Raw genomic sequence first — 16786 nt, 5'->3', positions numbered from 1 at the left:
CTTAATGCATTATTTCATAATTTGAAACTGATTACCAGTCTCTTAGGGGAAAAAAAATAAACATACTGTGTCTACAGAGAAATGTGACAGCTGACAGAACTGCAAAAATACTCATAAGCTTGTTACGTGTAGATCTCCCGAAGTAATAAAAAAATATTTTAATCCATTTAAAAAAGGGATAACCTCATTATTTACCGATTTTTTATTCAATATAAACTAATTAATTTATATTTAGTTTTATACAAACATGTCCAAACGCTTGCAACCACAAAGCGTTCGCTTTGTTTTACAGGTTCACACAATGCGAATGTAGATTCTGCCTAAGTTTTTTTTTTAAGATTGAAAATATTGCCAGGCTATCACAATAATTTTCAATTATTTATTAAATTAAATTAAATTAAAATAGTTTTAGTGGTCATAATGGAGTCATTTATCGAAAATAATTGGCAAAGGATGTCCTCAGTCTTAACAAAGAGAGTTGTGAAGTAATTAGTAAATTACTCATTATTACCTCAGTTTATTCTGTAGATTTATTTAGTTTGATAAATCAAAATTCTTTATGAAACTGCATCGTAAAACTCATAATGTTATTTGCTCATTAATCTACTTAAATTTTTTTTGTTTTATGTTTTATATACAAAACATAATTTTCAAAAGTGAAACATGTACTATTTAACGTTTATAATGTCCGTCGAAAGATAGTGAATAAAAGTTCGTATTTAATAAACATTTACACATTTCCACAAATAGTTGTGCTAATGTGTAGCGTTGGCTTTATAATCATAGTTGTGTGAGTTCGTGTTATGTCTAACATTTAAATTTATATGTCTTATCGATATAGATTAAAGCCTTTAGCTACGTAGTCGTAGATATTTTTTAGAGTAGAGCAAGTCGAATCTCTAGTGAATAAGTGAAGGCCTACAGAATGCCTCTTTTTGGCAAAAAAGATTTTGGTAGAAAGTCAAAAAAAGACAGTAAAGAATCTGAGAAGCAGCCATCCATCGAGGATAAATATGTTGTAAAGGATCTGCTCGGAACGGGAGCGTTTTCAGAAGTACGTCTCATTGAGAGCAAAGAAAATGGACATTTGTTCGCTTGCAAAATTATTGATAAAAAAGCCCTCAAAGGTAAAGAAGATTCATTGGAAAATGAAATTAGGGTCTTAAAAAGATTTAGCGAAAACGCAAAAGCCGAAGGTGGCGAGAAAAAAATGTTTTCTCACCCTAATATCGTCCAGCTGCTAGAGACATACGAAGATAAGAACAAGGTATATCTTGTTATGGAATTAGTAACTGGAGGTGAGTTATTTGATCGAATTGTTGAGAAAGGATCGTATACAGAAAAAGACGCGTCTAATCTTATTAGACAAGTATTAGAGGCTGTGGATTACATGCATTGTCAGGGAGTGGTACATAGAGATTTAAAACCAGAAAATCTTCTTTATTATAGTGCAGATGAGGAAAGTAAAATTATGATAAGTGACTTTGGCCTCTCTAAGATTGAAGATTCAGGAATAATGGCAACAGCTTGTGGTACACCAGGATATGTTGCTCCTGAAGTACTAGCTCAAAAACCTTACGGTAAAGCTGTTGATGTGTGGAGCATAGGAGTTATCTCTTATATTTTGCTATGTGGATATCCTCCATTTTATGATGAAAATGATGCAAATCTTTTTGCTCAAATTCTCAAAGGTGATTTTGAGTTTGATTCTCCTTATTGGGATGACATTAGTGAGTCAGCTAAAGACTTCATCCGGCATTTGATGTGTGTAGATGTGGACAAGAGATATACTTGCAAGTGAGTATGCAAATAAATACATCATATATTTGTTTAGTTCTCCACTTGGTATAATAAATAATTAATTCTCTAATATAGTGAAATGTTTAAATCAGATAATCATATTGACCTTTGATTTTTTCTTAATCATCATCATTATTGAGTTCATGTGTACTTATTTAATCATGGAATTAATATTACATAATTTTATCTATAATTGCTTTAGTGTTTTTGCGTGTATTCATCGTTTAATAATAATATTCTAATTGATTAAAAAAAATTATACTATCACTTCATAAAATGTCTTTAGGAACTATTAATAAAAATTACATTCTATAATAATATGTGCCAATTTGTTAATAATCAATATACAATAATGTTTTACAGACAAGCTTTAGCACATCCATGGATTTCTGGTAATGCTGCTAGCAACAAGAATATTCATGGTACTGTATCTGAGCAACTTAAGAAAAACTTTGCCAAGTCCCGCTGGAAACAGGCATATCATGCGACTACAGTTATCCGTCAGATGCAAAAAATGATTCTCAGCAGCAGCAGCAGTTCAAGTCGTAATACCAATGCCCAGCCCAAACCCCAACAATAGTTACACCTCTGAATTAGCGACTTGTTATGTGATTAAGGTACTTAATGATACATATTTCTATGTGATTTGGATCACCCAGCAAATTTATATAATCAACTTGTCAGTTGGTACAATAATATTACTTTGGTAGACAACAGTAATTGATATTTATCGTTGAGGCAATTGCCAGCAATATGTGTCCTTGCTAAATTTATTACATTAATTTGTCAATGCTTTGATTTCAATGGGTGAACACATTCACCTAGAAGTTAATTATTAAAACAATCAACGAAACTTAATAGAATATTGGACTAGTCACAGTAATTATGAGGTTTTAAATCTAGGTGTCAAATCATTTTATAATCATTAATGGCTTTAGATGCAAATGCTGTTTAGGGTGTGTTTAGATAAACAATACTATGTCTTCTTCTTTTGAACATCAAATTAATAGTGACAGAAAGAGAAAATAGTGTTTTACTAAACATCCACTGAACAATGTTCTTGAGCAAGGCCATATCACAATAATATTTTTCATAAGTGATATTTTTAATTTCTGAACTTAATTAGATTTATTTTTCAAAGTAGGCTTCATGCTTCGTTACTCTTCTTGGAATCTCATACTTCAATCCATGTCATTGATAATCTCTATTTAACCTTTTACATGACATTGTGTAACATAATATGTGTAATATAAAAGTCCTTGTATGAATCTTCATTTATCTTTTGAATAATTAAAATGAGTAGTTAGGGTTAACATTCTCTTCTAAACATTCTGTGCTAATATTAACTTATAGATAAAGTGATAATCCCATTATGCTAGGATTTGTTGGAATTTAATATAAAATATAAATTAATCATGACATGAATGCCATTAGATATTTGGGCTTCATGGGCTGATAATATGACAAACATGTATTGTCACATAAATGTGCATATTGATTGTTACTGTTTTATGAAAAGGAGCTGTCCATAAAGTGTATTTAAATTATTCGGATTTTCAGCTAATATTACTAGGATTTGAAAGTTTGTTATTAAAATTTGATAGTTATAATATTGCTAGAAATGTGATTAGCTGCTGTTTCCATTTATTGTATCCAATAGTTGTATTTCTTAGGTTATGGTTAACATCTGTGGGGTCTACTTGGATTGACTTTGTTAATACAAATGTTGTTTACGATTGAATGTAATGGAAAGTTGCTGAGCTAAAATACTTAATGTGTGTGTGGGTGTGTATGTGGCATATTCCTATTTAACCATATTATAATAAAATAGTTGTTTTAAAAATTATATGCTATAATATGTAAGATTATATTCTAAATTTGACTCCTTCCTATCTTTTAGTAGTTTTACAAATATGACAACAGTATGTCACAGTCAATATTCTTTCATTTCTTGAGAACTATTGCTGAAAAAACTTTTAACAATATTCCATAATTGCTGTTAGAATAGAAAACTAATATTTAAGCGGGCCTAATGCAAAATTCACAAAATAGCTTCTTTACATTTATTTATTGTAGAAAAATAATAGAGGAAAATACATTAGAGCACGATTTTTAATTCAAGTTCTCAAAATATGATATATTTTTAATAATAAAAAAATGTTTAAAGTTGAAGAGATAGGTAAGGAAAACAAAATGTGTAAAAAAAACTACTTGTTTAGAAAAAAATGGAAGGATTTTCATAAATGATTTTGTTTATAAAAAAAAGGTCAACAATGTTACCACAGTGCAATCTATGTCGTATATTGTAGGTTTTAGTTCTGAGATTTTATAACTACCTATTCTTAAAATGTTATTATAAGATAGTCATATCATGCTAAGCATAACAAAAGTAACCATTTCATTAACCTAATAACTCTTAGACTATTTTATTATTCTTTTAGCAATTTGATTACTTATCAAACTTTCCAACACTTTTAAATATGTAGTTATCTGACAAAAACTACATTCCGTTATGGAATCCTAATGTTATATCTTTTAATAAAGACATTCCATTTTTCAGTATTGCACTTTTACTATTGCATTATGTTTAAAATATTTTATTATATAAAATATTTATATTTTTATTATACTTATATTTTTATTATACTTATAAAATTGAAATTACATATATTTTTAAATAAATATATAATTTAGGTTGATTATAATCCCAAAAAATGGTGGTTATGATTTATATACAAAATATTTTGAAACAATGAAAAATAAATTCAAGTAATTGTGTCTTCCGTCCACACCTTTCACGACCAACACCTTATCAAATTTTAATTTAATCCATCTTATTAAACAGAAACACTTGCATACTATAATCAAATACTATTATTTGGTAAATGAAATAATCTAACCTATTTTATTTTTATTATTTTTCATAAACCCAAAGTTCACCTAATAAGAAAAATATTTACAAATCTTATCAGATAATATAAATGTAAAAAATGTAATTTGTGTTCATGAAGGCTGTGACGGGAGAACTTATTTATAGATTTTAAAAATATTGAGGTGAATTTAGAATGATATAATAATGTATTAATTTTAAAATGTAAACGAAAATTCCGTTATGCTTTTTTCTGACATGATTAGGAAGACTGTACACTGTTATCCATGCCGGGGTAATCATTATGCACTCTACTTTACAATATCATTTTATTTTAACGATTTCTTAAGCATTTTATTTAGAAAAGTAAGATTTAATTGATTTTCATATGAGATAATGTTTTAGTAACCTTTGACATTGATAATATTCAACTCTGTTAATTATTCTTGTGACAAGGTTTTTCCTGTTTATTTATGACATACTAGTCCTTTCTAATCTCATTTTGATGAACATGGTTTATTTAAATAAATCATTAGATTAATATGACAAGTATACTTAAGATGACATTTATTGTGCATTAATTTTTTCTAAAAGAAATCCATTATGTTTATCAGAATTTTATTTAATTAAAATAGAAACATTTTAACCACTTTGTGTTCTGTAATATATTATATGTTTTACGATAAATCGGCTATTGATTTTTTTTTAAATTTGGTGGTGGAAACTTCTAGTTTTTAATATAAGTTTACAATGTCATTGTAATGTACATTAAAATGATGAAATTAGCGTACTTATTATTTGTTATAATAATATACGTATAGAAGATATCGGTTGAAGCGCCTTCTAAATACGATGTTTTTATATTGTAGGACTTGTCACTGATTTTAGAAGTAAGGAGTTAATGAGTTATGGATAATATGTATGTCTATTTATCTATTATGTTTGTGCCATTATAATTATTTACTAGCCTTTTTAAAAAGTGATAAATTTTATATAAACTAACATAAGGCTTACTCTTTTATTACTATATAATATTCGAAATTGTTGTGTGTGATATTAGAAATTGCATATTATATTTTGCTTTCATAGCTGTCAATGTATTATATTTTAAACGAAATTATATGGTTATATTAAAATCTATCGGCATTCTATCTAGGGCTAAAGTAATTGTGCGTTATATCTAAATTTAAAAAGCGTATAAAATTGAATGAATATACGCACAATATATTTCATATTATATTGTATTGTTCACGGTAAACTTTATTTCTATTGGTTGTTTGATTCAATTTTAAATAATTATGATATGTATTTAATATTTTGAAATTGTTTTAATCAAGAGTCGTAGATTATAAATTTTAAATAAACACAGATGCCTTGTGTTGTTTGACCATAATAAACCTTGCCATACTCTAATGCATGTTCCTGCAATTAAGTTACTTTCGAGTTTGCTCTCTGATAGACACATATCACTTGTTATTAATTTTTCACTGTGCCAAACCATATCTTGATCCGTGATAGCATATTATAGAAAACAAATTCACGTGGACATGGAATATGTTTCTTACTCGACAGTGGTTTATGCAGTGCTAATTGTAATAAATTCAAGTTCCTTGTCGAATAACAAAATGTATTTCTTTATTTTGTATATTAATCGTAAGTACATACCTAACACATCACTATTTTTCGAAGGTTATTACTTTAAATTTTTTAATGTAACACACTTTTATTTTTAATTAGCACAATAGTTTTAAGGGTTGGGATAAAAAATATATCGACAAGTTTCTTTTTATATACTGATTTGTTTAGAATTGGCCACATTATGTAGTTTCGGTTGTGAAATCGTTTGCCCCATCAAGAATGTCATGACAAGGCATAATACCTGTTTAAAGATCTGATGCTATACTGAATTCGTAATCTTGTGATTTTAGATTTTATACTTCTTGTTCTAAACAATAAAAAGTTTTAGTAGATATTAGATGTTAGCTCTATTTTCAATGTCATTGTAAATAAAATGCCAACTTGTTGAACTAGTCTTTTATTTACACAATATTAAAGGTGACCCCAATTAGGTGTAATTAAAACAATTTAATATTTTGGTATAATATAATATTTTACAACTTTACATAAATATCTTATAAATGGAATTGTTACTGAAGTTCCTCACCCAACAAAGATAGTTGCTTAAGAAATTGAAATGCGTTTGGCAAAGTTGTAGCTCCATAGATGATTTTTCTTGTTATTCCACTCGCCGCTTGTTGCTAAATAGAAAAATTATAAAATTATACCAAGTAAAGATGATTACCAAATACTACATTCTTCATATAATTTATAATTATTAACTAGTGATTTTTTATTTAAAATCTTTTTTGCAACAATATTTTTTATTATACCTACTTCACTATGATAAATACAGTGAAACATTAAGTTGATTTATGAGGAAACATAAATATTAAAAGTAATTATCAATAGATTAGAGACAGAGTAATGCAATTTATTTGTAACTAGCTTTTGCCCGCGACTTCGTTCGCGTGGACTTCAGGTTCGTCCCGTCTAGTCTAGTAATCGCTTCGTAAATAAGTCATTATTTCTCGTACAAAGTAAAGGATAAAAATGGTTATTCTGGATTATTCCTAAGAGATAAACATATACCATCACGGACTTTTTTGTAGATCTTTTTAAGTTGTACAATACTGTAGTACATTGTTTTGATCTATCTTGTAGGATTCAGTCAGCGTTTGCAATGTAAAGCAAAAAATGTTTTTTACGACCTCACATTAGAAACCTCAAAAATTGTAGCCTATGTGTTATTCTGATGTATAAGCTATATTGTGGTAAAGTTTCATTCAAATCCATTTATTTACGTGAAAGAGTAACAAACATCCATACATACAAACTTTCGCCTTTATAATAGTAGTAGGATTTTGTAATGACATGTTTGTTTGTTGTACCTTTGCAAAATCGATGAGGTTATGGTACTCTATGTAGCTGCCACCCCCCACGAGGAACACAACGGCATCGGTGGGAGGGGGGTGTCGCTGCGCACGCGCACGAGCGCCGCCGTCCGTGCGAGCGGCGCGCGGGTCCAGCCACGCCAACTCGCTATCACCCGCCCCGCTGCTACCCAGCGCTGCTTCCACGGTTCGGCTCACGGGCAATTTCTAAATTTAATTATCAAATTGTTATTAACAATTGAATAAAAAGTCCATACGCATGTTACAGTGAGCAGAGATGGCCCAGTGGTTAGAACGCGTGCATCTTAACCGATGATTGCGGGTTCAAATCCAGGCAAGCACCGCTGATTCATGTGCTTAATTTGTCTTTATAATTCATCTCGTGCTCAGCGGTGAAGGAAAACATCGTGAGGAAACCTGCATGTGACAAATTTCATACAAATTCTGCCACATGTGTATTCCACCAACCCGCATTGGAACAGCGTGGTGGAATATGTTCCAAACCTTCTCCTTAAAGGGCGAGGAGGCCTTTAGCCCAACAGTGGGAATTTACAGGCTATTACTTTACTTTTTTTTACGCATGTTACACACATGCGTATACACATGCGCTCGGACGATAAAAAAATGAAATAAAAAAAAATATTATAGAATAAAATACATTGTGATCAAGAAAAAGAAACTCGTCTTGGAAAACTGGCTCCGATAGTGCGCATATGTGCTCGACATAATGAATTGACAAAAGTTATACATGGCATTGACATATTTCATGATAGCTTCATTACTTTCAAAAAAAAAGCTCATGGATTACTTTTTGTTAGCTAAATAGTGCGTAAAATTCCTGTTGTTTTTTGTTTTCTTTATTTTTCGTTTTTCTGTTATATTATTTAGTTATTATGTTTATAAACGACGATAGCATAGGTAATTTTTTTTTTAAATTGTATAATATATTTTAATTTCAACTTTAAACAAATATGTTGACACGATACACTATAAATGTTATGTACACTTGTAATTGATGAACATATCAGAAGTTGTTTTTCTTTTTTTTGGATGTTGTGTAAGCCATCAATTAATATGTATATTGTTAGTGTACTTATTAAATAAATAAATAAATAAATAAAAAAAAACAATATTTAAAAATTTTTTTATAAATATTGGACTACTAGCCTGACTTCTTTGAGAATTTCTATTTTCCATAAAAGTTACTTACATGTTTCTTTACAACTAAGTTTTTTACACCTTCCATTACAAAAGACGAGCCTTGTGATACTAATTTTGAAAACATAGATACTGTTTTGGTTCCTCCACCTTCATATTGACCTTGACTAGACATTTTCGTAAATCCTCTGAAAGTAAATTATGTATCCTTATGTATTCATATCGATAAATATGTTGATATTCAATTGATAAATATTGTTGTGAAAATATGGTGTGTTTAATAATCAAGAAGCTCTCAATAGGACTTGGAAAAAAATTTCAATATGGGTTACATAAGATAAGCTGAATCATCTTCTACCATTGAAAATATTTTCGAATTCGTATATTATTATTAACTTTTAAGCATATTAGTAAGTATCTACTCACTTCCAACGTTTCATATAAGTCATAGGTTTAATGTCACAATTTGCAGCTATTAATGCAGCTTTAAATTTTTCATAGTCATCATCCAGTACTTGTGTTGCACACAGATAATATATAATAAACAAACGCATTTTGTCTTCCACCGTCCCCGCACTAGGGTCGGTGATCAAATCCATAACCGCTTTGCTTTCGACACCGCTGCTTTTACTCATTATTTTTTCTTCCAATTCAAAAAATGAATCAAGTCTTCTTGATTTAATTGCATTAAGTATTGCTAGAAAAAATAATTACTATATTAAAAAAATAATATTGTAAGTTAAGCTTTGCCATAATAACTTCGTAAAAAGATATATATATATCTCCTTTTTTGAAGTCTGTAGAGATTACCAAACAATAGAAACTTTGTAAAATATTTTTTATTTTACAAAGTTTAATAGTCTTCAAACCCTTAATTGATGTTCCTATCCTTAAAATGATATCTGGCCAAATTTGGTATAAATTGTATTTTTATTTAATCAAACGACTATGAAACACATAGGACTTAACACCAAAAAGTATACCTGTAGCAATAGTAGTGTGCATATCAATCAGACGCTTCTTCTCCATCAGTTGCGGCAATGAGTTCACTGCACTGGTTAGTCTTTGAGTGTTATCACTGACTAAGCTCAGTGCAAGGTCACTATCAGCATCCAATCCCATAGAACTTTTCAGTTTCTTTACTTCTGCTTCTGAACTCCTATAAATCAAATAAAAATACATTTTAATAAGAGTTGAGATAGTCTAATGTATCTAAAGCAAAGTCCAAATCATGCAATTTCCACATGGTTAATTTGTGATCTTGGATGAGTTGGATGAAAAATCTGTCAGTTGATATCTGTGGTGAAATTAAGCTCCAGGTACCTTTAAGTAAACATAATCAGCAATTGAAATTCCTTTGTTACATCTATTTATAAAGAGGTAAAAAAATATATTTACCTGTATTTATCCAAATCTTCCTGTATAGCCTCAGCTACAGTAGGGAAAGGGCTTCCTTTATGTTCAGACCACAATGGGTCTTTTGAGTCTAAGTCACAAATTCTAGTTTTAACTTTTTGTCCTGGTACTATTGGTCCTGACCCTTCTGGTACCACTGCTCTACAAAAACAGAATGCAATTTACAGTGGTATTAGACTGTTTACAATTATTTTATAATATTTTAAACTTATTAGGCTGTTTTAATAGAAACCTGTTTAAAGATAAGTCCAGTACATCATGAGCTAGAGCTTGGTATGTCCATGTGTGATGTAAAGGTGTTGCCATATCCAAATTTCTGTCAAGTAATATGAGCATCGGGCGAGTAAAGCTGAAAGTACCAGCTTGTCCATGGAATAAATTATTTCTTGCATCCCAGAGATTTTCACGTAGCTTCTTGTCCAATTTCTTTGCTACCATTTCTGCAGCATTGCCTTTAGTACACCTTATTATAGGAACATTACCTGTGAAAAAACATAGATTTATTTTTCTTTAAATTTACCTATATAGTATATATGTATATACCAAATATCTACATTATATTTTATGTAGGCAGCATACATTTTGGTTATTTCAAGATTAGTGTAAAGGAACAAATGCACATAGTTGTGGTTATAAAATATGTATAAAAATATATTAGTTTTATTAATTTATTACCGTATTAATCCATAAATATATAATTCCCATCTAGACTAGTACTTTAACAATTATTGTATCATATTTGACACTTTAATGGTAAATTTTTAGCTTCATTTATTTAGTACACCCTTCCTGGGAAAGGTAATCTGCATACCATTTAATATTTGGTTCTAATTAGTTTTAAGGTAAAGTTATGTATATTTAATAAATACGGTAATACCAATTATAGTATATATGCATATAGAAATGATAGTAATGATTGGAATAAGTACTTATTACCATTCCAAGATAACCCATTCATACAAATAATGATTGTATAATTATTACACAATCACTCAAGACATTTAGATGATTGAAAAATAGTATTCTTTTCTTAAACACTTATATTCCAAATTGGTTGTATCAGCTTTTAATCAAACATAACTTTTTAAAATGATGATTTAACTTTTAACAGAAGGGATTTTTTTCTTATTTTAATACAATATACCTGATAATAAAATAAAAACTAGTGATAGTACATATTTCTAATAAAATGCTTACCCAGTGTCACAAAAACTGAGAACAGACTCTCAACAATTTCATCCATAATTGCTTCCATCTCTGTATCTTTAGTATCTCCTTTATTTATTGCTGGAAATTGAGGAAAGAAATATTTTACATCATCAAACAAATTAGTAATATTATTTATTTATACTTAATTTTCTTTTCTATTTACCATAATATGACAATGAATCTGATTGTTGATGTTTCATTATAAACAAATCATCTTCTAAGCATATGAAGTTTAAATATTGATCAAACACTTTATGAATGCTCATTACAGAGTTAGACTGGATGGCTGAAGCAGCTAGGTCTTCTAATTTTTGTCTAGTTATTGGTGATATAAAGTTCAAGTGATACTGGTCATATATTCCATTGTCAAGGTCTTGACATATTCTTCCAAGATTTTCTTCTGTCGGGGAACAGAAGTATACTGCGGGTACTTCTGGGATAGAATCTCGGTCTGAATGTAGTTGTCTATAAGAAGGAATATTTGATGTTAGAAATGATATGTTATTAGAAAATATGTACCTTATTATAAATAAAATAATTATTATGCATAATCTTGTCAATATCTAATTTATTTAAAGATATTCTACACTATCTCATCAGTGAATGTACTTCTTTATTTATAATGTTTCTTGTGGTATATGGTTGCTCCTAAACAACTAGAATGTAAGACAAAGATAATTGATTTTTTAAACTTATACTCACACATGTATAGTGACACCCAATTCCCGAAGTTCTTTAACAGATATTAGAGGTGAAATGATATCTTGTCCTACTCTATCATAAATGAGCACTTTCCACGTTGGTTCAGTAGCTACTGCTTTTGTCAATGGTTGATTCAAATTTAGCATCTGTTTTAAGGCATCTGAAATAATAATTAAAAATTTTTTAAAAATAAATATAATTGGAAAATAATATTAAAACTTGAATGAATAATCGAAGCATAAGTTTTCATGTTTTGGGGATCACATCAAACAATATAAGTATGGTGTCACGTAAAGATAAAATATTGTTAAGGTTTTTAAAATTACAGACTTATTTTAATAAGGAAATTGAACTTATATGCTTAAAAATGGTTACTAAATATAAAACCAACTATAATAACTCACTAAGTTGGCGCTCTCGTAAAGTCGTCATTGTATCGTAGGAATTAAACTGCCATTAAATATTAAAACAATATAATTAACTCAGGTAAAACTTATTGTTTTTATTATCATTTAAAAATGACAAAAATATGTACTGCAGTAATTATAAATTTCATGTCCTTACGTTTGTCAAATTGACATTTATTTGCTGTCGACACGTCGGCTCTGACAAATGACAATCTTTAAAAACTTGGTTTGGAATCTTGGTGATTGAGTTGACAATAATAATTCTAATAGGAACGACCGTGTTTGCGGTTTATAATAACACATACCGCTCATATAATTACTAGTTTAGCAAAGCTCAAAGCTAGTTATTGTTTTAATATTTCTATCCTATTGATTACACACATGAAAGATTCAAAACAAAGAGACTAAAACCATATAGAGACTATTTTCTTTAATTAATGTAAACACCTGGGGCCTGCAGTGAGATTTATTAGTATGTACCTGGTTCAGTTCTTTTTGTTTTTTTTTTTTATTGGGTTTAGTACTTCCATATTTCTGAACACTTTTCCGTTAACATCGTAACGTTGCATTGGTAGCAGACCTAATGTTTCATGTGCCATGTGAAATTGTATTGGAGCATAGCAATGTTATCTGAATTGTTAGTTTAAAGTATAGATTTGATTGTATTTTGTTCGGTAAATTGTCGATTAATGTAATATAAGTCCTCATATTAAGAAACACACGCTGGTTCAAAATATGCACAATTAATTGTTAAGAACAATCACATACACTTACTTATCGCATATCACAAAACTATATTTTTTTATTATTGTCGAGTTTCGATTTGAATGGTGATTTGACCAGTGTAATTTCAGATAAAAGGGTATAAGATTTTACATTCCATGCTTATGTTAGAATCGGTGGTGACCCTCAGGGTCCTTATTCATTATTAAAATAAAGAATGGTTAGCTGAAGGAGACATATTCAATTAAAAAAGTTATGAAAATAATGATAATGCTGATTAACATATTTAGAAATATTTTGAAAATTACATCAAAATCAATATCAAATTCATAACTGTCGGTGGCGTCAACGGAAGAAGGAAGGTATAGTAGTTACAAGAAACCACACAACTATAAAAATATAGGATTTTAAATTAACATGATTATTTTTATTATTAAAGTTATTAATTTCGTGAACAAGACATTCGTAGACAATGTCGAAATATCGAGCTCCACCGAACAAAAATAAAAAACATGGTAAATATCCCGAAATTAATAACTTTAATTATAAAAATATACGTTTTAAGAAATGACCTTTCTAATCAATTTTTATCAGTACAGACACAATAAAAAAACAAGGACAGGATTTTAAATTAATTTCTTAGAGGTTGAAAACTAGTTTTAAATGTTATTCGTATGATTTAAAATAGCAGTAGTACAATCTTTGCATAATAGTCTGCACTCGGTAAAATAGTATAAAATATATCCAATGGGTTTACAAATACTTGTCACTTCTGCTTGTCTGCGTATGTTATCATAAGTATATTGCACTCGTGGTGCACCCTGGGCAACGGGGCCGGCTTGAGCTTGCTCGTCGACCACGGCTAAGACTGGCGGGAGGGATGCCGCGGGGCTGCTCGTGTACATTCCTGGTTGGTGTCAGGGTGGACCACGTGAGTAGCCTCGTTGGCTAGGTTAGCCAGCTTCGTTGACGCCCAGCCTCTAGTAGCGGACTCGGGGGAGTTCGTCACATGAGCACATGGAGAATGAGGAGAAAGGCGCGCACTAGGCGCGCTCCACAATTGTCATTTAGCCGCCCCGCGGCGCCTGGCGCTGGTGCATGTTCTGGGCGATCCCGTTGCCTCACCACTCGGCGGCATGGTGGAAACCCGAGGATGGTTTTAGTGGGTAGGACAGGGCATTAGGCCCTGGCTCCGGTTGAGTGGCACATACCCGTCCCAGTCCCCCGACCGGGCGGCATGCGTAAACACATTTCCTCCTCGTTAAACAAAAAAAGGGTAACTACAAGAACCAAGATTATAATATTTCCATCTGTTTTTAAATACTATAAAATTTAATATGTTTGTTATCTTTACCTGATTAACTTGATTAAAAGTTCTAAATACAAGGGATACAGGGATCTAAAAAAAATATATACATATTTGTACATTATAAGTTTTTTGTTCTACGATGTAATTACTACTTTTCATTTTAATTTTCACCCAGATCATTTAACAATTACCACTCTGCTTTTCTCGTTTAAAATTTGCCGCCACGTTTTGACGGTTCTATGTGTACGTGGTGGCGTATTCTATTGATGTTGGTAATGTTATAAGAATTTGTCACATCGTATACGATGCTTTCATAAGTAAGTTTTGATGTCAACCCTTTATAGAAAATTACTTGTATGACGGTTGATATTTCGATTTCTATTTACGATATAATTTTTTTACTTATTTTAGCAGAGAAATAAGACTTCACACCTAAAACCAAAGAGTATGTCGATGGTATTACCTACCGGCCCGATTTCTACCACGACAGTCATACTTAATAGTCAACTGGGTAGGACTACCTATTTCGATTACATATATACATACACTACATACATATATATACACTTTACTCGTGTTTCTCCAAGGCACTCTTATAATCCAATCGGAATGTAAATCCGATACGGGATCGACCGGAAAAGCAGTTTTAACGATTTAACGTGCTCTTCGAGGCACCGGAGCCTCAGTTATCCGACTCCAAGCTTTTTATGAGAATACCTCTGCAAACCTAATAACTTTAAAACAGTTTTCGGTATAGTATGAAACCCAAACCAAATGTGTTATCATTTACATGACCAAAATGGCAGACAAAGATTATATATAATTAAGGTAGAAGGAATTAAATATTTTAATCATGGCCATATAAGGCAACGAACTTTTCAATCCACTCACGTATGTAATCTGCATAAAATCATTCGAAGTCATTAAACTTCATTCAAGTATGCTCTTACGAGTACTTTTGTTCGTCATTATAGAAGGTTAAATTAAATTTTAAGCTTCAACAATTTCTGTTTGTGTGTATTTCGGCATTTTTCATTATTCATTGTAGTAGATGTAATAAATAATATAAAATTTTCGTTTTGATTTAAATAATACGCAATAACAAGATATTTATAATGGTTTTTAATGCAGTTAGGTGAATGTGTGAGTCGTAATTATGTTAGTTACGCAAACAACTACTGAGAAAATCTCTTTACCATTTATAGCTGAGTATTTTCTGAATTTGAAAATTTCGGCTTTTCTTAATAATGTCACTTAAGGTGATTAATTATGTAATGCTGTCAAATGAATGATATCAGGAAGAGATAAATCAGTGTTTAACTAAACACCCTCCGAAAGACCCTCAATTTAAATTTTACTTTACAGGTTAAATTATATTCCGATGTTCCTTAAATATGATACAATCAATTCAAACCCACTTAAAATGAGGTAAGTTTCTAATACGAAGTTGATTTGGTCTTGGCCATTCTTTAATCAGTTGTCGGGACATCTCATGACCTAAAAAAGTAACAGCCGATAAAAAAACAGCTCACTTGGCATAGTCCAGTCGTCTCCATTTTTCCTTTATTTCAGCGCGCTGCTCCAATGCAGTTTCGTTGATTGAATTGGAAGAACAGCGCCTACCATAGTTCTTTACAATATATAAAATGGAAAGTGTATATAAAAATGCTGAAAGAGCAATTTTACTTTTCAAAACGTTAACACGAAAATTCGGATACTTTTAATAGTCGTACAATTTAGTGTAGGTTAAATGATTTGGTAGACTGAATATATATAAATACATGTTTAATTTGCACACAACTGTTTATATTTATATATATTTATAAGTGACGGTTTTAGGATTTAGAAGATTTACAAAGGAAGACTGAATTGAAGTTGAATAAAACAACAGAAAGGATCAAGTATGGCTGCAACGAAAATTAGATGTTTTTATTTTTACCATAAAGTTATTTATTGTATTTAATGAAATTAATAGTTATCTCCAGAACGAAAAATAAAACAACAGAATATGTATTATAGAATATATTGACGTGTAACTGACGCGTGCAGGCCTGCACTCAATGTAGCCATTTAGGAATATGAAAATGCAGTGTTTCTTGTCTGGGTTTGAAGCCGCATCCGTTAAGATACACGTATTCTTAAAAAATGGCCATCTCGGCTCTTTTATCAATAGATATTTTATATCGTATTTTTTTTTAAATTATTTAGAGTAATTTAAATAAACGGATTGGTCTTCTATGCT

General features: G+C 30.3%; 2 protein-coding genes across 2 annotated transcripts; one reads left to right on the top strand and one right to left on the bottom strand.

The window, feature by feature from the left end:
• Window positions 1-795: 795 nt before the first annotated feature.
• On the top strand, window positions 796-6696 carry LOC124532073 (calcium/calmodulin-dependent protein kinase type 1). Its single transcript, XM_047106712.1, has 2 exons — window positions 796-1797; window positions 2164-6696. The coding sequence occupies exons 1-2, from the start codon at window positions 926-928 to the stop codon at window positions 2378-2380; spliced, it is 1089 nt and encodes a 362-aa protein (XP_046962668.1). The 5' UTR covers window positions 796-925; the 3' UTR covers window positions 2381-6696.
• A 62-nt stretch (window positions 6697-6758) lies between these two features.
• On the bottom strand, window positions 6759-12699 carry LOC124532074 (protein sly1 homolog). The gene is made up of 11 exons (XM_047106713.1): window positions 12510-12699; window positions 12106-12265; window positions 11567-11868; window positions 11392-11481; window positions 10427-10676; window positions 10177-10335; window positions 9762-9937; window positions 9205-9475; window positions 8831-8966; window positions 7618-7827; window positions 6759-6927 (listed from the first exon to the last, which is right to left on the bottom strand). Exons 1-11 carry the CDS (start codon window positions 12535-12537, stop codon window positions 6817-6819), a joined length of 1893 nt encoding a protein of 630 aa, XP_046962669.1. The 5' UTR covers window positions 12538-12699; the 3' UTR covers window positions 6759-6816.
• Window positions 12700-16786: the final 4087 nt, after the last annotated feature.

This window comes from Vanessa cardui, chromosome 8 (genome assembly GCF_905220365.1).
Source record: "Vanessa cardui chromosome 8, ilVanCard2.1, whole genome shotgun sequence".
NCBI lineage: Eukaryota > Metazoa > Arthropoda > Insecta > Lepidoptera > Nymphalidae > Vanessa > Vanessa cardui.
The sequence above is the reverse complement of the archived record's forward strand: the minus strand, read 5'-3'. Positions and strand labels throughout refer to the sequence as shown.